The 21,674-nt window shown below is 42.6% G+C and overlaps 1 protein-coding gene across 1 annotated transcript in view; it reads right to left on the reverse strand.

The window, feature by feature from the left end:
* Window positions 1–893: 893 nt before the first annotated feature.
* Window positions 894–21,674, reverse strand: part of abca5 (ATP-binding cassette, sub-family A (ABC1), member 5) — a 39,521-nt gene continuing 18,740 nt past the window's right edge. The window contains exons 17-38 of the mRNA XM_030122519.1: window positions 18,659–18,778; window positions 16,655–16,856; window positions 15,474–15,640; window positions 14,769–14,896; window positions 14,547–14,684; window positions 14,350–14,463; window positions 12,752–12,922; window positions 12,430–12,543; window positions 11,995–12,132; window positions 9,592–9,660; window positions 9,409–9,500; window positions 9,178–9,301; window positions 8,259–8,376; window positions 8,066–8,157; window positions 6,850–7,025; window positions 6,669–6,744; window positions 4,728–4,822; window positions 2,573–2,692; window positions 2,337–2,489; window positions 1,930–2,009; window positions 1,787–1,842; window positions 894–1,620 (exon numbers count right to left, since the gene is read on the reverse strand). Coding sequence (XP_029978379.1) covers window positions 1,480–1,620; window positions 1,787–1,842; window positions 1,930–2,009; window positions 2,337–2,489; window positions 2,573–2,692; window positions 4,728–4,822; window positions 6,669–6,744; window positions 6,850–7,025; window positions 8,066–8,157; window positions 8,259–8,376; window positions 9,178–9,301; window positions 9,409–9,500; window positions 9,592–9,660; window positions 11,995–12,132; window positions 12,430–12,543; window positions 12,752–12,922; window positions 14,350–14,463; window positions 14,547–14,684; window positions 14,769–14,896; window positions 15,474–15,640; window positions 16,655–16,856; window positions 18,659–18,778 — 2,684 coding nt within the window. The 3' untranslated portion in view covers window positions 894–1,479. The remainder of the gene's footprint in view (window positions 1,621–1,786; window positions 1,843–1,929; window positions 2,010–2,336; window positions 2,490–2,572; window positions 2,693–4,727; window positions 4,823–6,668; window positions 6,745–6,849; window positions 7,026–8,065; window positions 8,158–8,258; window positions 8,377–9,177; window positions 9,302–9,408; window positions 9,501–9,591; window positions 9,661–11,994; window positions 12,133–12,429; window positions 12,544–12,751; window positions 12,923–14,349; window positions 14,464–14,546; window positions 14,685–14,768; window positions 14,897–15,473; window positions 15,641–16,654; window positions 16,857–18,658; window positions 18,779–21,674) is intronic.

Here is a 21,674-nt window from a genome sequence, read left to right on the forward strand (position 1 = left end):
TATTTCATGTGTTTCTTTCCGTACTCAGGGCGGTAGATGACAATTAGAACGCGTGGTCTTCAGCCAGTCACGTTGGTTTTCATCAGGTCACATGGTTTGATTTCATCAGGAAGTCAAAGGAAGCAGATGTTGAACATGGTTCTAAAGGATGAAGCACATGTTGAAGCTGATCTGAAACATGTCCACCCTGGTCTGAAAGGTTTAGAGCACAGGTGTCCAACTCATTCTGGTTCAGTTCCATACTCAGCCCAATTTGATCTGCAGTGGGCCAGAACCAGTAAAATAATGACTTAACATATAAATAAGGACAAATCCAAGTTTTTCTTTTTGTTTTAGTCCAAAAAAACCCCAGTTAAATTAAATTATTAAAAATATTTACATTTTACAAAAAAGATGTGAAAAACCTGAAAAAACAGAAATTTCATTTGAAAAATTAGTGCAATTTAACAATATTGTGCCTCGACTTATTATTTATACATGTACATTTACACACAGTGTTCCATAAACATTTGGGAACAGACAGAATATTGTTCAAATTGCACATTCCAGGTTGTTCATCTCTGTCTTTATTTATGTATTTATTTGCATTTTATAGTGAAAGAATAGTTTTGTAAATGTAAATATTTTCGCAGTGTAATGTTATTTTTTTCACTTAAATTTTTTCCACATAATTTTTCACAAAGAAAATGTGTAGTTGTCATTATTTATGGGTTATTGTGTTGTTATTTTGACTGTAGATCACATTGGTCTGTATGTGGAACCTGAACCAAAAGGATTTGGACAACCTGGACTGTTCAGGTTCATTTGTGCACTTTCATCCTGCAGGGCCGGAATGGAACCTTTGCCGGGGGGCCAGATTTGGCCCCCGGGACGCATGTTTGACACCTGTGGGTTAGAGGAAGCTCTGTGGATTTGTGTTCTGCGATGCGGTTTGGGTCGGACCCGTTGGGTAGCGGCGTGGGTGTCAGTACCTGGTCCTACTGGGCTGAACCTGTCCGTCCTGGATCATGGTGGAGGTGGACGTCGTGCTGGTGTAGAAGGAGGACGCGTCCGTCTCTGCTCCACGTGGACGCTTTGTGCACATGCTACCGATGCTAACGTGAGGAGGTTCAGTGATGACAGCTTTGGTTCGGTCTTGGATGGATCCGGTTGAGGTGCTTTTCACGAACACGACAGACGAGCAAACACATGAGATCAGAAGCATAAATATCAGATACACGGACCGCGTCCCCGCGGATACAAAACCCCTTTAGAAAGAGACGCCGGGTGGGCGGTCCGAGGACACAGAGCACCAGTGATGATGGGGCCGGGGCGTCCACCCCCTGACCCCTCCCCCCAGTCAGTTTGAGTGTGTCCCGCCCCCTGCCCCGCCCTTCCGGGGGCCCTGCCGTCACAGCAGTGTCCCGTTCATGTGAGGACGCCGGGCGTGGGCGGTGGCCGTTTACCCTGGGCGGGGGTGGTCCCCGTCCTCAGTGCAGTTCAGAGCTGGTGGACGATGCTGTCTGTGTGGTTCAAGGAGACGGCGCCGTCCTGACGCAGACGCTGCCACTGGAACGTGGTGCTGATGGCGCCCACCTCGTCCTCCTCCCCCTCCTGCTCCTTCGCAAACTCCATGAAGACCTGGAGGACGAGGAGGACAGCGGGTTAGAGGAGGGAGGGGGGGGTGAGGACACAGGGTGGACGTTTAAGGACCAGGACACTGGGTGGACGTTAATCCACCAGTTGGACAGTTTTTGCGGGTCTGGGTCATGTGATCCTCTATGTCATGTGACCTCTGTGTATTTACCTGCTCTAACGTCGACTGGGAGAAGTTGTACTCCTCAAAGTTGAACGTTTGCTTTGCTGCAGACAAAAACACAGTGAATGAACATTATTGAGTAAAATAATCTGAACATACGGACAGACACAGAGGACACGTGTTGGACACACCTGTCTCTAACTGGGAAAAGGCCTGGGCCAGGGATTTGACGTCCTCCATGGGGATCTTATAAACCATCAGAGTAGCAAAACTGGAAAAACAAACACATTCAGGATCATGTACAGGCGTCTGTCTGTCCACCAGGACGACTCAGAGACAACGAAAAGACAAAGTCCAAGAAAACCAGTCAATTCATCTGACGAAAGAAGAAATGAACAAGTAAAACTGAGGAAAAACTAAGGAAAACTGAGGAAAACTGAGGAAAAACTGAGGAAAAACAGGAAAACTGAGGAAAAACTGAAAAACACAAACAGAAAATAAAACACCAACATCTGAACATACACACACTGGTCTAAGAACCGGGTCTAGAACCAGGTCTAAGTCCTGGTCCAGACCCCTGTCCAGACCCTGGTCTCACCTGTCCTGGCGGGCAGCGTGCGGGAACATTCGGAGGATCTCCTTGTGCAGCAGCGCCACCTGCTGGAGCCCCGTCAGCTCCTCCCTGAGCTTCACCTCCAAACTGTAGCCCCGCCCATATTTACCTTTGAGGTGTTGGATGGAGCCGATGCACCTGAGGACGAACCACAGCGTTAGTGACCCAGATAGACCCAGGTGGACCCAGATGGACCTGGTTAGACCCAGATGGACCCAGACCTGAGCTGCCCTGACACCATGATGGCCACGCGGTCACACACTGCCTCCGCCTCCTCCATGTAGTGGGTGGTCAGCACCGCCCCCCGCTGGCGGTTCTTGAACGCAGCCCGGATGGCCCGCCTACAACACACCAACAGTGGGTTCAACGGACCGGGTCACATGATCCAAACACAAATCCACCAAACCTGCTCCACAACACCACCACCACCACAAACAGTTCCTGTCGCCATGACAACCACTCACCTGCCTTTAAAGCCACTAAGTTTATAAGTGGTTTTAACTCTTTATCTATAAAAGACTTTAGGCTAAATGTCTATTTCTGAACCTTTTATTGTCCCTGAATGAACAGATTCAAACATGAGGCGGTGTCACACACTAAAACTGTTTCCAGATCATTCTTTAGATTAAACACACACTGAAGGACTGAACATGTGAATGTGTGAAAATGACATTTAATGGTGTTTGTGTTGAATCCATGTTGTTCATGTAAACATTAGATGGGTAGGGCTGTAAGAAAATACGGGTTCTGCAATATATTGCGATATTTCACTTCACGATACTGTATCGATTTTAAAAAAGTACTGTAGTGATATTTTTAGGTATTTGTTCAAATCAGTGGCGGCTGCTCGTCTTTCAGACAGGGGAAGCTCATTGTCGGCTTACATCAAAACATTAAAAAAAAAAAAAATTGTCAAGTTATTTAAACATAAATTCAGACCTCTGTTCCTTTTTCAGTAAATGCTCAGTGTCCTTATCGTACCAAGTAGGCGTCTTTTCCAGGACTGGACCAGTGTCCTGTGAATGTCCAGCAGAGCTGGGCTGCTCAGACGGCCTTGGCCCAGTGCATTGTGGGTGTCAGACTTCAGCCTTTTTAAACTACAGATGCTCCTTTCACTGCGACCGAGCCGACAGTCTGACTGATTTAACTATCTACAAAACGATATTAAACTTGAACAAGAAATGATTAAATTATGGAACTGAAACAAGAAAATGCTGAAATTATGTTAAATTGAAACAAGTTAGTCCAATGAGTGTGTTTTATTTACAGTGCAAGAAATGAACCAGTAATTTCGTAGTGGTTTCTCTGATTTCCCAGCAGAATGTGTGACGGTATTAAACTGAACTGTGTCAGTGAAGGAGTAGATCTCAAAATAGCTGTCAATCAAATGGGATTCAGCCTTTCGACTGATCCTCCAATCAGCACGTGGGATTCTGGCGTCCAGCCTGGCTGAGCTCCGCCCACAGCTTCATTCACCCCCAGAGACGCTCGGCGTCCGGGGGCGGGACAACATCGTGGCATTTTGTCCAATTACTGTCCAGTTTTGAGGCAATGAAAAAAAACTGTTCCACTCAGTCCCACTGAAGCCCAGAGACGGACACAGTCTGTGGACACATGCACTGAGCAGAGATGGAGGAGAAAACACAGACACGGGAATGGAGAAGTGAACAACATCACGTCCGTTGGTTTGTGATAAAGCTGATTCTGAACAAACTCATCTGTGAGATGAACGTGTTCTAACACATTTGTAGTCAATGAAATGTCAACACAACCAAACATATTTAACCATTTAATTTTCGTAATTTTAGGGGAAGCCGGGATTCCACTGCAGTCTGAGAATTCGCCACTGGTTCAAATGCAGATATTGTGGAGGTTCATTTATGTTTTGTTTATATATTATTTATTATTTATTATTTAACACTCTTTTATTAAATCATGGTTATTTGAGGCATCCTAAAAGTACTTTTTACTGTCTCAGAGGCAGATTTTAGTTCCTTTGGAAACTAGAAGAATTAGATTTTTTTTTTTTTTTTTTGTGATATAACATTAGATCCTGTTGGGATCAAATAAAAATGTGTTTAGTGTTTGTGCAGATTTCTGAAGAAATTAAATTCTTCCAGGAAATAATCTTAAAAAACAAAAAAACACAAAACAAAAAAATTGCTTTTTTAACAGTATCTTGATATATCGTGATATATTGTATTGTGATCCTAGTATTGTGATTTGTATCATATCACCAGATTCTTGCCGATACACAGCCCTATAGATGAGTTCATTTTAAACTGAGGCGTCATTAAACCACAGCAGCTGTCGGACGTCACTGAACAGATCAAACACGAAGCTTAAACACGCCATCCTCGTGGTCATGTGACTCACCACATGCGCTGTTTAGATTTGGGATCCATCCCTGACGACGGCTCGTCCAGTAAAACGATCTGAGGATTTCCGATCATACTCAACGCAAAGCAGAGCTGCAAAGAACACAGAAGAGAAAGGATCAACGTCATCTGAGAAACTGAACAAATGAAAAATGAACAACCTGGCTCCTGCAACACAACACGGATCAGGTCACATACGACAGGTTTTTAAGGAAACTATTGATCTTGTTGATAAGATAGAGGTGTCAGCACCTGGTGTAGCAAATATGATACAAATGGTTTTAAATGGTTAGATGGAAGGTCCTGATTGCACAAATCCACTTCCTGTCTCCCTGTGTGGTTCACATGCTTTAAAATTCAGTTTTTTTCATCCCAGATGGAGCTGACTGTTTGGTGTAAATGGGGCTGACCCTCATGTTATAAAACCTCAGCCATCATCCTGGTGCCAAAAAAATCTTCAGTCACCTGCCTAAATGACGACCGCCCGGTAGCTCTAACATCTCAAATAATGAAATACTTTGAGAGACTGGTCAAGGATCACATCACTGCTATCATGCCCCCTTCACTTGACCCGCTCCAATTTGCATATCGCTCGAACCGCTCCACTGAGGATGCCATTTCTGCTGCACTGCATCTGAGCCTGGAACATCTGGAGAAAAAGAACGCATGGGTCTGGATGCTGTTTGTTGACTTCAGCTCGGCATTTAATACCATTATTCCTCAGCATCTGGTAAACAAACTGGGCCCACTGGGTTTGAACACGCCCCTTCAAAACTGGATTCCTGACTTTCTGACAGACAAGCCTCAGTATGTGCGGGTGGGGAACGACACATCAACCACCACACTACTCTGCACTGGTTCTCCCCAGGGGTGCGTCTTAAGCCCCCTACTATATACTTTAATGACTCCTGTGCAAAATTTGGCACCAATCACATTATTAAGTATGCAGACGACACTACAGTGGTGGGCCTCATCCAGGACGACGATGAGAGGAATTACAGAGAGGAGGTGAAACTCTTCACAGACTGGTGCAGTAACAACAACTTGCTCCTGAATGTCAAAAAAGCCAAGGAATTGGTTATCAACTTCAGGAAGAAGAGGCCCACACATACCCCGGTCTACATCAACAACACTGTGGTGGAGTCTGGACAGCACATGAAATTCCTGGGGGTTCATGTGACCAATGACCTGACCTGGTCATTGCACATCTCCTCCCTGGTGAAGAAGGCTCACCAACATCTGCACTTTTTGAGGAGGCTAAAAAGGGTCCAGCTCCACCCAGCAGTACTCACCACTTTCTACACAGGCCCAGTCCAGAGTGTGTTGACGAACAGCACCTCTGTCTGGTATGAGAGCAGCAGTGGTGCTAACAGAAGAGCTCTGAGGAGAGTGGTGAGATCTGCAGACAGGACTACAGGGCTCACACTGTCACCTACTGAGGACCTGGACAAACAACGCTACCTGTCTAGAGCCAAAAACATCATTCAGGACTCCTCTTAGCCCTTCCACAGCCTGTTCTCCCTCTTGCCCTCAGGTAAAAGGTACCGCAGCCTGAGGTCCAGGACTGCGCTGTTCTGTCAGAGCTTCTTCCCAACTACCATTAGACTGTTAAATGCATCTCTGTAATACGGCAACACAGTTCCTCCTCTCAGGAGTAATCCTTTAGTGCAATTATGGTTTTATGTGCAATTATTTTAATATGTTTCTATTTATTACTTGTTATATTTATATTGTGGTTTTAATCTATTGCCCTTTTATGCTTTATTGTCTTATCTATTGTTTCTGTAAGTTGTTGCGACATGGTTTTGGCTGCTAAGGTGTTTTAATATTTCTTTTGTCTATGATAAAAGTCGATGAAACATAATTTCGTCCTGCACTGTAACCGTGTTGGTATTGTGTTTGAATGACAATAAAGTGAATGTTGAATGTTGAATCTCACCTTCCTCTTGAGTCCAGCTGACAGGGTTTTGGCCTGTTTGTTCAGGTGTTCCTTCAGCTCCAGAGCGTTGACCACCCTGACCACACAAACACAACCAACATCACACACATGACTCTAAATGTCCTCTTCCTGCCGCAGCGTCCAACTGAAAACTCAAGCTAAAGGTGTGTGCTGTGGTCACCGTTTGATGATCCCAGGGACGTCCTGCCCCCTCAGGCCCTTGATGGCGGCGTAGACCTCCAGATGCTCCTGCAGAGTCACCCTGGGCCACAGGGGGTTGACCTGAGGACAGTAGCCCACGTGTTCCAGGGGGGCGTCCACAGGTCCAAACTCTGTACTGTAATCTCCCATGAGCACCTGCACACAAGGACACACCTGTAATCTGAGGTTTGACCCACTTTAATATTGATTACTGAATATTATGGGATACCTGTACGTCCTATTGATTACTGATTATTATGGGATACCTGTACGTCCTATTGATTACTGATTATTATGGGATACCTGTACGTCCTATTGATTACTGAATATTATGGGATACCTGTACGTCCTATTGATTACTGATTATTATGGGATACCTGTACATCCCTATTGATTACTGAATATTATGGGATACCTGTACGTCCTATTGATTGTTGAATATTATGGGATACCTGTACGTCCTACTGATTATTGAATATTATGGGATACCTGTACGTCCTATTGATTGTTGAATATGATGGGATACCTGTACGTCCTATTGATTACTGATTATTATGGGATACCTGTACGTCCTATTGATTACTGATTATTATGGGATACCTGTACGTCCTATTGATTACTGATTATTATGGGATACCTGTACATCCCTATTGATTACTGAATATTATGGGATACCTGTACGTCCTATTGATTGTTGAATATTATGGGATACCTGTACGTCCCTATCGATTACTGAATATTATGGGATACCTGTACGTCCTACTGATTATTGAATATTATGGGATACCTGTACGTCCTATTGATTACTGATTATTATGGGATACCTGTACGTCCTATTGATTACTGATTATTATGGGATACCTGTACGTCCTATTGATTACTGATTATTATGGGATACCTGTACATCCCTATTGATTACTGAATATTATGGGATACCTGTACGTCCTATTGATTGTTGAATATTATGGGATACCTGTACGTCCCTATCGATTACTGAATATTATGGGATACCTGTACGTCCTACTGATTATTGAATATTATGGGATACCTGTACGTCCTATTGATTACTGATTATTATGGGGTACCTGTACGTCCTATTGATTACTGATTATTATGGGGTACCTGTACGTCCTATTGATTACTGATTATTATGGGGTACCTGTACGTCCTATTGATTACTGAATATTATGAGATACCTGTCCGGCCGTGGGGTCCGTGTCTCCGGCCAACATGTGCATGATGGTGGTCTTCCCGGCTCCATTGGGTCCCAGCAGTCCCAGAACCTCCCCTGAAACCACACACACAGTTTCATCCCATTGAAGGTCCGGTCACCACTTTAACTTGACTGTCTGGAAGCGTTGCCATGGTAACAGAAGGAGGTGGCCGTACCTTTTCGGACGCAGAAGGAGACGTTTTTTGTGGCCACTTTTCTTTTCTTGCTGAGGGAGAAGCCTTCTCTGCGGCCTTTGTACTGTTTCCTCAGGTTACTGACCACCACCACGGGTTTCTGAAGACCACAGAGATGACAGACACATACTGGTATTTGATTTTAAATTCATTAATTATGGGATGGCTAACAGCAAAAGTACATTTTTTTTTTTTTTTTACAGGTATCTGAGGTCATCATTAGGTCCATCCTGGGGGAAAATATGTCTACATTTACCTTTTATTAAAGGTTAAAGGTGGATATTTGGGCCTGTAAGGGTTAAAGGTGGATATTTGGGCCTGTAAGGGTTAAAGGTGGACATTTGGGTCTGTAAGGGTTAAAGGTGGATATTTGGGCCTGTAAGGGTTAAAGGTGGACATTTGGGTCTGTAAGGGTTAAAGGTGGATATTTGGGTCTGTAAGGGTTAAAGGTGGACATTTGGGTCTATAAGGGTTAAAGGTGGACATTTGGGTCTGTAAGGGTTAAAGGTGGACGTTTGGGTCTGTAAGGGTTAAAGGTGGACGTTTGGGTCTGTAAGGGTTAAAGGTGGACGTTTGGGTCTGTAAGGGTTAAAGGTGGACATTTGGGTCTGTAAGGGTTAAAGGTGGACATTTGGGTCTTTAAGGGTTAAAGGTGGACATTTGGGTCTTTAAGGGTTAAAGGTGGACGTTTGGGTCTGTAAGGGTTAAAGGTGGACATTTGGGTCTGTAAGGGTTAAAGGTGGACATTTGGGTCTTTAAGGGTTAAAGGTGGACATTTGGGTCTTTAAGGGTTAAAGGTGGACGTTTGGGTCTGTAAGGGTTAAAGGTGGACATTTGGGTCTGTAAGGGTTAAAGGTGGACATTTGGGTCTGTAAGGGTTAAAGGTGTCAGTGGGACTGACCTCCTCACAGGCCTGACAGCTGATGGCCTCCTTCACTCGGGCCTTCTCCATCTGGACGTCCTCATCCTCGTTCATCCCGTCCTCTGGGTTCCGCTCCGGTTTAGGGGTTGACTTGGAGGAAATTCTGGAGCAAACAGAGACAAAAGGTGTCACTGGTGACGCTGATGTTGTCCTTTGACCACCGCCTATGCTGGAAGCTGCAGACCGGTTGAAGGCGGTAGACAGAGTCACCTGCAGAGCTGGTCGCTCTTCATGGTCCTCCCCCCATAGTGGATGTCCATCCAGCGAAGCAGACACAAAAGCAGGATACACTGGAGGTAAGGCTGAACAGATGAAGAGCGCACATAAAGGGCTCATTAGGACACAGATGTGGACTGAAGTAACAGTATTTATGCAGATCAAACAGACACGTACGGCCACCACTGCGATCAGCAGGTTCTTCCATAAGAAGTTCTCCTCGTACAGAGACGGAAGAAATGTTGCCTGCAAACATCAAAATATACGTCAGGTCATCATTAACACACTTTATTATTGACTGGACACAAAACATTTTCACAGCAGATGAAACATAAAAAACATAAACTATCAAAGGCTTAACAGAGGATGAAACTGTCTGCTGGCTATCACAGGGTTACGACCACAAACCTTCAATGTACGACATAAAACAGGGTTTACTGTTGAAGAAAAGACATGATACAGATGAGAAAAGAAATAGAGGGTATGCCCGTGACATCAGCGCTAGCGGAAGTCACGGCGGTTCTGCCCACTGAGTGTCAGAAAGAGGGAGATGAGTGACAGCGTTGGCTTCAATCCTGTCTAAACTGAAGAACAATATTGAATCCAAAATGGGGCAGAGCTGTTGTGAGACTGATTGTATTTTCAGGTTCTTAAAGCAGTGGGAGCTATCATTTACAGACACCCAAAGACAAAGAAAACAGAAGGAGATGGATCCACAAATCCAGGAAACCAGACCTAGATCTGTGGATCCTGTTTGGTGTCAGCTAACATTCACTGATGCTGTATTTTTGGCTCCAATCAGACCTGAAATGACCTATTGTTTTGGCTAACGGTCCTTCTTAGTGCAGCTCTTGGTTTCATGATCAGATCTTTCCTGGTTTTTGTCTTCATTTTGTGATTGTGAACCTTGTGCTCCTACATGATTAGTAAACTAACTGAAACTGAGGCCAACCTAGTTTTACAAATACGGAGGAACTGGAGAATAAAGCTACGACAGAGTATTAGGACCACAGAAGAAAAGAAAAACACTGGGCACTACCAGAAGAAAGTCAGAAAATATGGAGATAAAACCCATAGTTTTATGAGAATAAAGTCGAATACAAAAAGAATCACGTTATGAGAATAAAGTCATAGTTATAAAAAAACCTCATAATTTAACAAAAATGTCATTCGTTTATGAGATTAAAGTCGTCATATTCTGACAATAAAGCCATAATATTACCAGAAGAATTTGTTAATTTAAACCAGGTGGTGTAAATCTGCTAATTTCCCAGAATGCAGTGGTGCCCTGCTGGTCCACAGCAGTAGTATCTGTGTTGGATAAAGGACTGGATCTGAACTGGACTCAGTAAATCTGCTCAGTCCCAGTAGATCATGCATATATTCACTGGGGTCAGTCCACGCTGGACTGGAAATGACCTTTGGATCAGCTGGTTCTGGGCCCTAGTTTTAGACCCTTTGGATCAGCTGGTTCTGGGCCCTAGTTTTGGAGCCTTTGGATCAGCTGGTTCTGGTCCTAGTTTTGGAGCCTTTGGATCAGCTGGTTCTGGGCCCTAGTTTTGGAGCCTTTGGATCAGCTGGTTCTGGGCCCTAGTTTTGGAGCCTTTGGATCAGCTGGTTCTGGGCCCTAGTTTTGGAGCCTTTGGATCAGCTGGTTCTGGGCCCTAGTTTTGGAGCCTTTGGATCAGCTGGTTCTGGGCCCTAGTTTTAGACCCTTTGGATCAGCTGGTTCTGGGCCCTAGTTTGGAGCCTTTGGATCAGCTGGTTCTGGGCCCTAGTTTTGGAGCCTTTGGATCAGCTGGTTCTGGGCCCTAGTTTTGGAGCCTTTGGATCAGCTGGTTCTGGTCCTAGTTTTGGACCCTTTGGATCAGCTGGTTCTGGTCCTAGTTTTGGACCCTGGTTGTCAGTCCTGATGAAACCATGTATATTAGTTTCAGGTCCAAATAGCGCTGATCCCCTCCCCCCTGGATCAGGTCTGGATCCTCCATTTGTGTCCACATGTCAGTGTTCATGGACCACTTGTTCTTTGGTAGCTCGTACAGATCCATGTCCAGTCCAACTGTCCTTCATTTAATTTCAGATTTCCCATGGTCCTTTGCTCTGGCTGTGTTTACTGCTATACTCCGTCATGTTCAACAGGTTGGTTTAAGACACTCAGTCTGACTGAGAGGGGCGTGGCCTGGGGGGGGAGTGACATATGTGCAGACCCTCTATAGACAAATGTTGGTTCCAAAACCACAAAACAACACTTGAACTGAACAATGTACAGTCGATGAAACAGTGAATATTTAAAACAGAACAGGTAGAAAAGCAGCATTTACACAGTGTATGGACACTGAAACATCTGTTACACTCATTAAGTAAAACTAGAGCCAGTATTTCAAACCTGTTTAAACTGTAGAAATAAAAGCAAAACTATAGAAACAGATCAGATGTTCTTTATGTTGAACTGGTTCAAGTCCAAATAAATCCAATCCATTCCAGCTGAATGTGAATGTTTTACATATTAAACTGTCAGGTTTTAGTTTAGACAGGTCTTAAACCGGTTTAACTAGGACTAAAGTGTGTGTGTGTATAGACCTTGGTGATGCAGTTCAGACAGCCCATCAGTGGATACAGAGGGTTGAACAGACACAGGGCGTTGTGCAGCGTTCGCGTCAGGATGGGCGTGTCGTTGACAAACGACAGCTGGACCAGCGACGCCGACACCACACACACCTGTGGACCGTGGTCGTCATGGTTACGCACATGTTAAATGTCACCCCTCATTTATCCTTATAACTGTGATAGTGTTTATTCTATAGTTCCATGGATGGAAGAGGTTCATAATATTAGTACTAACAGTTACAGTAGTAGTATATCCACAAGGAGTACTAGTATTAGTAGTATTAGTACTAACAGTTATGGGTATTAGTACTAGTTAATGGTAGCTATACTAGTTGTCATTTATATAGTTATAGGTATTAGTACTAGTTAATTGTACTTATACTAGTTGTAGCTTGTACATAGCCTCACCATCATGGAGATGACGGAGAAGAAGTCTCTGTTGCTCTGGACTCGTGCGAACACAAATGAAACCACGTATGTGAAGAGGATCATGGCCGGACCGAAGCCCACGGTGCACAGGACCTGTACGGGGAACAGGGACAGGACGGGTCAGAACCACGGACCCAGTGGACCCAGTGGATCCGAAGGACCCAAAGGACCCGAAGGACCCGAAGGACACGAAGGACACAAAGGACACAAAGGACACAAAGGACACGAAGGACACGAAGGACACGAAGGACACGAAGGACACGAAGGACTCAGCGGAACCCAGAACAGGATGGGGACGCACCACGGCAGTGAGGTTACTGGAGGTCAGCAGGTTCCCAGTGTGGAAGGAGAAGAGGATGGTGGTCATGGTGGACAGGATGAGGTAGTAGAAGGGGATGTCCACGGCCGCCTGACCGCACCAGTACGCAGACGGAACCAGGCCCGAGATCCGCAGAGTGGACCGACACTTGATCTGCACAGGACGGAAACAGACAGGTCATCCACAGAACCATTTTACCATATTACTACTTTGCTACTTGTTGTTTCTACTAGTATTTATAATGTGAAACTGCCTGTTCTTCTCAATAATGTTTTTTTTTCTTTTTCATAGTTATTGTATTGTTATTTTTTGTGGTATTCCGTGTGTGTGTGGTGTTTGTGCTGCGACTGGAACCTACAATTTCCTGCCCATAGGATCAATAAAGTTCTATCTAATCTAGTGTAATCTCACCTACTCTAACCCAATTTAATCTAATCTAATTTGATCTAACTCTACTCTCCTGTCGCTGCTGGTTCATTTTTTGCAGATATCACATTAAATTCCTTGGTTTATTCCGCTGTGAGTCTAACCATATGAACTTCTCCTCAGTGTTTCTGGAGGTTCTGTTTATTTCCTGGTGACTGGACTCATAAACGTCTTGTTTTTATGTGGTTTATAAAACATAAAGCAGCAGCAGCAGAAGCACATGCAGGAAAAAGCTAAATTTCTCCTCAAATCCAAGATGATCCTGTCCTGAAAGACGATCTGTGTCTGAAATTAGCGCCGGATCCGTTTGCATTTCCACAGTTTGTCAGATTTGGCTTCTTTTACTGTCCCCTCAGTAACGTTTTGAAAAAAGGACCAACAGTTTTCAGAGGCGTCTACAGTGTCTTCATGACCTCCATCTGAGCAGAAACAACAGCATGAGCTGAACTGAGGAAACACATGTGATCATCAGGAAAAGAACAGCAGAAAAACCCACAAATAATGACAAAGACTAATGTTCTGTTAGGTTGGATGGGAAAAATAGAACATTATATTATGAAAATATTTACATTTACACACTATCCTTTAACAATAAAATGTGAATAATCTGAACTAATACAAACAAACTGAAATGTCTAAAGAAAATTAAGTGTGATTGTACCAACATTCTGCCTGTTATTAAATGTTTTTTGTATTTTTAGATCCACTGAGATCTGTTATTTATGTTAAAAATAAACTGAGACGTAATATGATATAAACTGTTCTTATTTTAGTTCCAAACTCCAAAATTTGATTATATTGTTAAATATTGTTAAAATTGTACTTATTTCAGTTTTTTCAGGTTATTCACGTCTTTTTTGTAAAAGGATAGTTTGTAAATGAAAATATTGACATTTTTCAGATTTTTATTGAACTGAAACAAAGAGAAAAACTCGTCATTGTCATTATTTATAGGTTCCTATGCTATAATTTTACTTTCGGTCCCATTGGTCTGAATGTGGAACCTGAATTAAAATAAGTTTGAGTTAAATGTGAATGATGATGAGGATTCTCCTGAACGTCGAACTCATTAAAAAGCTTTCTGACTGTGGAGATGAAGGCAAAATAGACATCAGCGCTGACCTCATGGGCGTCTGTGTGGTGTGGGCGTTTACCTCTCGGTCCCGGGTATGGTCCATGGCGAAGTACGCCGGCATCCCGGCCGCCAACATCCCCAGGATGATGGCCTCAATGTAGACCAGAGCGTACGACGTGGCATCGGGGATTTTCTGCAGAAGAACAGGAGAAAACCCAGCTCAGACAAATGGTAGAGGAGCAGAACCCCAAAGGTCTGAACCCAAACCCGGCTCACATAGTCGAAGGGCTTGGTCCAGGTGCGGATCTGGCCCGTCCCGTTCAGGCCTCGCAGCAGGGCGTTGCTCAGGATGTTCACGGCCATCGGTAAGGAGTGGACGGTGGTGCTGTTGAAGGCCACGCTGTATCTGAAGCCCTGACAACAAACAGCACACCAGGGGTTAACGACGCATTCACTGACCCTGGGGATTCTGGGAACTGAACGTGGCGTCTCAGTGACCTTGTTGGATCCCGTTACGTTGATGGCGGCGCTGTGCGGAGCCGCAGACATGTAGTCGCTGTGCCTCATCATCTCCACCTTAATGTCCTGAGACTCCAGGTTATGGATGAAGTCCGAGATGTCCGAACCTGACGAGGAACCGAGAAACAGGAAGATGAAAGCCACCAAACAGGAAGTAGAACCCCACCAAACAGGAAGAGGAAACCCACCAAACACAACCCCCCCCCCCCCCCCCCCCCCCCAACGAGAATCCACATCAGACAGACAGGAGCCAGTCTGATCCGAATTTTTACCCTTTTCTACAGATTTCAGGTCGACTTTCAACAGAAGTCATCACACATGGTTCCAGGACCAGGTCTACACCTACACCTCTGCCTAGTCAGGACCAGGTCTACACCTACACCTCTGCCTAGTCAGGACCAGGTCTACACCTACACCTCTGCCTCGTCAGGACCAGGTCTACACCAAGACCTCTGCACCGTCAGGACCAGGTCTACACCAAGACCTCTGCACCGTCAGGACCAGGTCTACACCAACACCTCTGCACCGTCAGGATCAGGTCTCCATGCAGACCTGGTTCTGAGGAGGCCTTCGAGCAGACCTGGTCCAGGAGGCCTTCGTGCAGACCTGGTTCTGAGGAGGTCTTCATGCAGACCTGGAGTCAGAGTGTTCATGTGGTTCTGGGGGATGGGGGTCCAGACTGACCTGAGGAGTTCTGCACCAGGAGGCTGGTGGCGTATCTGTGGGGGGTCTGGTGTCTTCGGAGCAGGTAGATGGGCAGGAACTGTCGGTCCGGGGAGTGGATCTGGATATTCCCTGTGGCCAAAGACAGGACCAGGACCGCAGCCACGAAGACCAGGAACAGAGCCAGACTGGAACAGGACGGAACGGGACAAAACCACAATTTTACATCAGTTCAACAAAATAGAGACAGACACAGGCGACAGTGTTCCACGAAACAGCAGAAAAACAGAGACAGAGGAGACAGTGAAGGAGGAGGAGCTGGTTACCTCCGCCAGGAGGTACTGTGATCACTTTGCTTTGTGTGTTTGTTTGTGTGTTTGTTTGTCTGTTAGCAAGATAACTCAAAAAGTTATGGATGGATTTTCAAGAAATTTTCAGGAAATGTTGATACTGGCACAAGGAAGAAATGATTAAAGGATGGCCATGGCTCAGGTGGTAGAGCGGGTCGTCAAATAACCGAGGGGTTGGCGGTTCGAATTCTGCTCTGTCCTAGTCAGTCCGTTGTGTCCTTGGGCAAGACACTTCACCCTCCTTGCCTCCAGTGCCACTCACACTGGTGTATGAATGTTTGGTGGTGGTCAGAGGGGCCGTAGGTGCAAAATGTCAGCCATGCTTCTGTCAGTCTGTCCCAGGGCAACTGTGGATACAGGTGTAGTTTAGCACCACCAGAGGGAGAATGTGAGAGCCAATGAATAATGGGTCAATAATGTAAAGCCCTTTGAGTGTCTAGAAAAGCGCTATATAAATCCAATCTATTATTATTATTAAATTTTGGTGATGATCTGGGGGTGGTGGTGGTGGATCTGTCTTGGCGGAGGTCTGTGCTCTCCGAGTGCTTTTCTTGTTTAGGTTTGGATTAAGTCAAAGAAGCACTGAGGAACCCAGTGATGGTCTACAGAGATAGTGAAGAGACAGGAGGTAAGGTAATATAACATGAGATAAGATAAGGTGAGATAAAATAAGATAAGGTAAAATAAAATAAGGTGAGATAAGATAAGCTGAGACAAGGTAAGATAAGATAAGATAATCAAACTGTCATGTGCAACAATCAACTGTAATGGTCAAAGTAAAATAGACTTTTTTCAGTAGGGATGAGTGTGTCCAGGTCCAGGTCCAGGTCCCATTCCTGTTCCTGTACTCACGTGTAGACGAAGGCCTTCCTCTCCCTCCTCATGTTGAGCATGTGCAGCCATGCCACCGTACTGAACTGCTGCCTCCACAGGCCGTGGCCCCGAACCACATCTGATTTACTGTCGGAGAAGGTCAGCAGACGTTGGTCCGTGTCGTCCAATGAGGCGTTGTCCGCTTCGTCCTCCGGCTGCTCCCGGTTGAACACGCTGTAGTCTGGACACACCCACAGCCACGCCCACATTCAACTCATGTGACTTCAGTTTAACAGCTGGTTTGAACCCATGAACACACACAGCTACTGTTATGACACTTCCCAAAGGACCTTTTCATAAGTGATTTTTCACTATTTATCATAATATTTTCCTCTTTATTTTGCATTTTTCAGTGAAAATCAGGTGTTTTTCTACATTTGATTTTCAGATCATGTACTTTAATCATCATACTGAGACTACATTTGATGATTACTACAACAAAAACAGAAATAAATTACGAAAATGTCCTTTTTCAGTCCAATCTGTCATTAACTGAACATAAACCCAGTGTGTCCATCCATTGTCATTGATCCAACTCCATGAGTTTGTTAGTTTTTCTTCAATTTTGTTCAGTTTGTGGCTTATTTTGTTCAAGTTTTTGTTTTTTTATTCATTTTTGTTCATTTCATTGATCACTTTGGCTGTTTTTGTTCATCTATTGTTTTCCAATTTATTTCAGATTTTGTAAACTTTTTAGTTTTTTTTTACATTTTATTTGACATGTATATAAACCCAGTGTGTCCATCCACTTTCACTGATCCAGCTCCATGGGTTTTACTGGGGAATCAATGTTGGAGAAGATGACGGTGTTTCCATGGTAACTAAGGAGCCTCTGAACGTCCAAATATGGTCATATCTGATGACCATGAAAAGATGAAGAACTGTATTTTACACCAATTATTGACATGGATTGATAGGATTAATGGATCAACAGGAATTAAACAGTTTAGATCAGGAGATGGTTTAGGTTAAAGGAGGACGTTTGGGTCTGTAAGGGTTAAAGGTGGACGTTTGGGTCTTTAAGGGTTAAAGGTGGACGTTTAGGTCTGTAAGGGTTAAAGGTGGACGTTTGGGTCTTTAAGGGTTAAAGGTGGACGTTTGGGTCTGTCAGGGTTAAAGGTGGACGTTTGGGTCTTTAAGGGTTAAAGGTGGACGTTTGGGTCTTTAAGGGTTAAAGGTGGATGTTTGGGTTTGTAAGGGTTAAAGGTGGACGTTTGGGTCTGTAAGGGTTAAAGGTGGACGTTTGGGTCTGTAAGGGTTAAAGGTGGATGTTTGGGTCTTTAAGGGTTAAAGGTGGATGTTTGGGTCTGTAAGGGTTAAAGGTGGACGTTTAGGTCTGTAAGGGTTAAAGGTGGACGTTTAGGTCTGTAAGGGTTAAAGGTGGACGTTTAGGTCTTTAAGGGTTAAAGGTGGACGTTTGGGTCTTTAAGGGTTAAAGGTGGACGTTTGGGTCTTTAAGGGTTAAAGGTGGACGTTTGGGTCTTTAAGGGTTAAAGGTGGATGTTTGGGTCTGTAAGGGTTAAAGGTGGACGTTTAGGTCTGTAAGGGTTAAAGGTGGACGTTTGGGTCTTTAAGGGTTAAAGGTGGACGTTTAGGTCTTTAAGGGTTAAAGGTGGACGTTTGGGTCTGTAAGGGTTAAAGGTGGACGTTTGGGTCTGTAAGGGTTAAAGGTGGACGTTTAGGTCTGTAAGGGTTAAAGGTGGACGTTTGGGTCTGTAAGGGTTAAAGGTGGACGTTTGGGTCTTTAAGGGTTAAAGGTGGACGTTTGGGTCTGTAAGGGTTAAAGGTGGACGTTTGGGTCTGTAAGGGTTAAAGGTGGACGTTTAGGTCTGTAAGGGTTAAAGGTGGACGTTTAGGTCTTTAAGGGTTAAAGGTGGACGTTTGGGTCTTTAAGGGTTAAAGGTGGACGTTTGGGTCTTTAAGGGTTAAAGGTGGACGTTTGGGTCTGTAAGGGTTAATGTGACGGTTCTGTCCGACACTCACCAGCCTGGTCCACTTCAGCCTCAGCCTCCAAACGCAGAAAAACATCCTCCAGGGTCGTCATGGAAACGCCGTAGTTGATAATTCCCAGATCGGGCCGAGAGTCGAGCTCCGCGAACAGACCTGGGACGGAAGCATAAGGACACGGGTCTGGAACCAAGAATTTAATAACAGGCCCGGTTCTGGACCCACTGGAACCAACAGACACAACAGGAGCTAAAGAAAGGCAGGAGGGTTTAAAGTTCAGACGGACGGTTTAAGGTGGATCCAAGCCAGAGATGACAAACTCATTTTAGTTCAGGATCCAGTATGAACTGAAGTGGGTCAGACCAGGAAAATAACAACATAGGAAACTAGGAATAAATGAAAAATCCACTTTTATCTGTGCTTTAGTGCAAAAAAATCAAATTAACATCAACATCAACATCAACAAAACATCAAATTATGAAATTATTTATATTTACAAACTATCCAAACAAAATGTGAATAACCTGAAAAAAATGAAATTTAAGAAAAATAAGTGCAATTTTATCAACATTCTGCCTCAATTTATCATTTCTACACATACATTCTAGATCAGATCTACAAAGACACAACATATTTAATAAAAGGCAAAATATTGTTAAAATTACACTGAATTTTCTTTAGACATTTCAGGTTGTTCATATTTGTTTAGGTTATTCACATTTTACTGTGAAATGATAGTTTGTTAATGTAATGTATATATTTGTAGAATTTATTTATTTATTTTTTCACAAAAACAAACAAACATTTGGAGTTGTCATTATTTATCGGCATTTTTTCACATTCAACTATGAGTCATCATATTGGTCTGAATGTGGAACCTGAACTACAACAACTGTAGGATAAAATAAAAAAAAACACAATATACAATAAAAAAATAAAAATAAAATGATATAATAAAAGTTTGAGCTTTGACTGGGTGATGGTATATTGTTTTCTTGTTTATTGTCTTTTTTTCTATTGTTATTTTTATTTTTTATATTTGAGATGCCAATTTTAATTTTATTTTATTTACACCTGTTTTTTTTTTTTTTTGCACAAATCGGGGTCTATCGCAGCTCCCGTTACACTGTCGTTGTCTTTGTCATTAGTCTCTTTTCCATCGGACATCTGCGCAAAACTTTACCGATATTTCGTAAATGTGTTGAAAAACAGGAGTGTGTAATGTAGGTTTTTCCATTTTAAATCACTTCTTTAAACACATTTTTATAGACTTGCCTTTATGTGATGTTTGCCCTCTTTTCAACTTTTTTTTAAAAATTTGATCCTGTTTGGTTATTAATCTATATTCTTGTACATGATGTTTTATTTCACTCCTTCATTTTTGCATTGAATTAGCATCATGTTGCGTTATCCCTGCCCTCTTTACTCCCATTCACTCAATTTATTCCAAATGTCATGTTTTTGCATTTGCTGTACAGATCTCTTTTATTGTGTTGTTTCTGTTTTAGTGTGTTTAACTGTATCTTGTATTCTGCTGTTGGGTCGTTCTGCTTTGTCTGTCAAAGCACTTTGTAAACTTCATTTTTAAAGGCGCTATATAAATAAAGTTATTATTATTATTATTATTATTAAATCACAAATTCAATGATTTGTTTATTAGTAGTAATAGTAGTTTTATTTCGAGCCCACAGAATCATCAGATAAAGAATCATACAACATGGTCAAAAAATAAATACAATTTTTCTGCGCTCGAAAAGGAGTGGGCAGAAGTACAACTTATTGACTCCACCCCCTTTTTATAAACTAATAATCAAACTAGATCCACTTCCTTCGCTTTGTTAACACACATTTTCATCTGTATATTTTTACAATAACACAAAACATCCATTCAAACCATTCACATACACTTTTTTAGCCACCTCGCACACAATCAGATTTGTGTAATTAACTGTTTTTAATATAAACTATAATATTTATTTGCACTTTAGATATTTACTCCAAATACAATGATCAATAAATGTGATATCTTCTTATCATGATAACCAATTAACTACAATAATATCTTATTTTATGCATACTTCTATAATGTTCTATAATTTGATATTATAGAATATTATTGTCATTATTATTATTAATATTATATTATTATTATAGATAATATTATGGTGAGATGACAGTATAAGTCATTCCATAAACATGGCGAGGAACATAAATATGGTGTTGATTTACAGATATATTCATTATTATTCTATATTACCCTTCTATCTCCGACTAAATTCTAAAATGATGTGGTTTTCTTGTGTGTCCACACATTTTTAAACTCTTCTTCTTCTCTTGTTGTAACATCCATCAACATTAGGGCTGTGTATCGGCAAGAATCTGGCGATAAAATACTAATCACAATACTAGAATCACAATAGGATATATCATGATACTCTTAAAAAGGCAATATTTTGATTGTTTCTTGTTTTTAAATGATTATTTCCTTGAAGAATTAAATTACAGCAGAAATCTGCACAAATACTAAACACATTTTTATTTGATCTCAACAGGATCTAATATTCTATCGCAAAATGTTCCAACTGTGTTCAAACTGAAATTCTGTTTTACAGACATTCCAGTTTCAGATCCTGTTCAAATGTTCAGATTCTATTAGTTCACAACTAACATCAGAACAGGATTTGAGTTCAATCCAAACAAAGGAACAAACATTATTGAATAAAAGAGTGTGAAATAAGAATAAATAAAATAGAAACAAAAAAGAAAAACAAAACAACAAAAATAAACCTACACAATATCTGCATTTGAATAAACACCTAAAAATATCAATACAGTACTTTTTAATATCGATACAGTATTGTGAAATGAAATATCATGATATATTGCAGAACTGATATTTTCTTACAGCCCTAGACTACATCTGTTTTCTTTTAATTCACATGACTCTAGTTATAGAAAAACATCTTTCCATTACAGTTTTGTGTCATATACCATTTGTGCTACACCCAAAAAAAACACCTCTTGCCAGCGCAAAAACTTTTAACTGAAAAAC

The sequence above is a fragment of the Sphaeramia orbicularis genome, chromosome 19, assembly GCF_902148855.1.
Source record: "Sphaeramia orbicularis chromosome 19, fSphaOr1.1, whole genome shotgun sequence".
Taxonomy (NCBI): Eukaryota; Metazoa; Chordata; class Actinopteri; order Kurtiformes; family Apogonidae; genus Sphaeramia; species Sphaeramia orbicularis.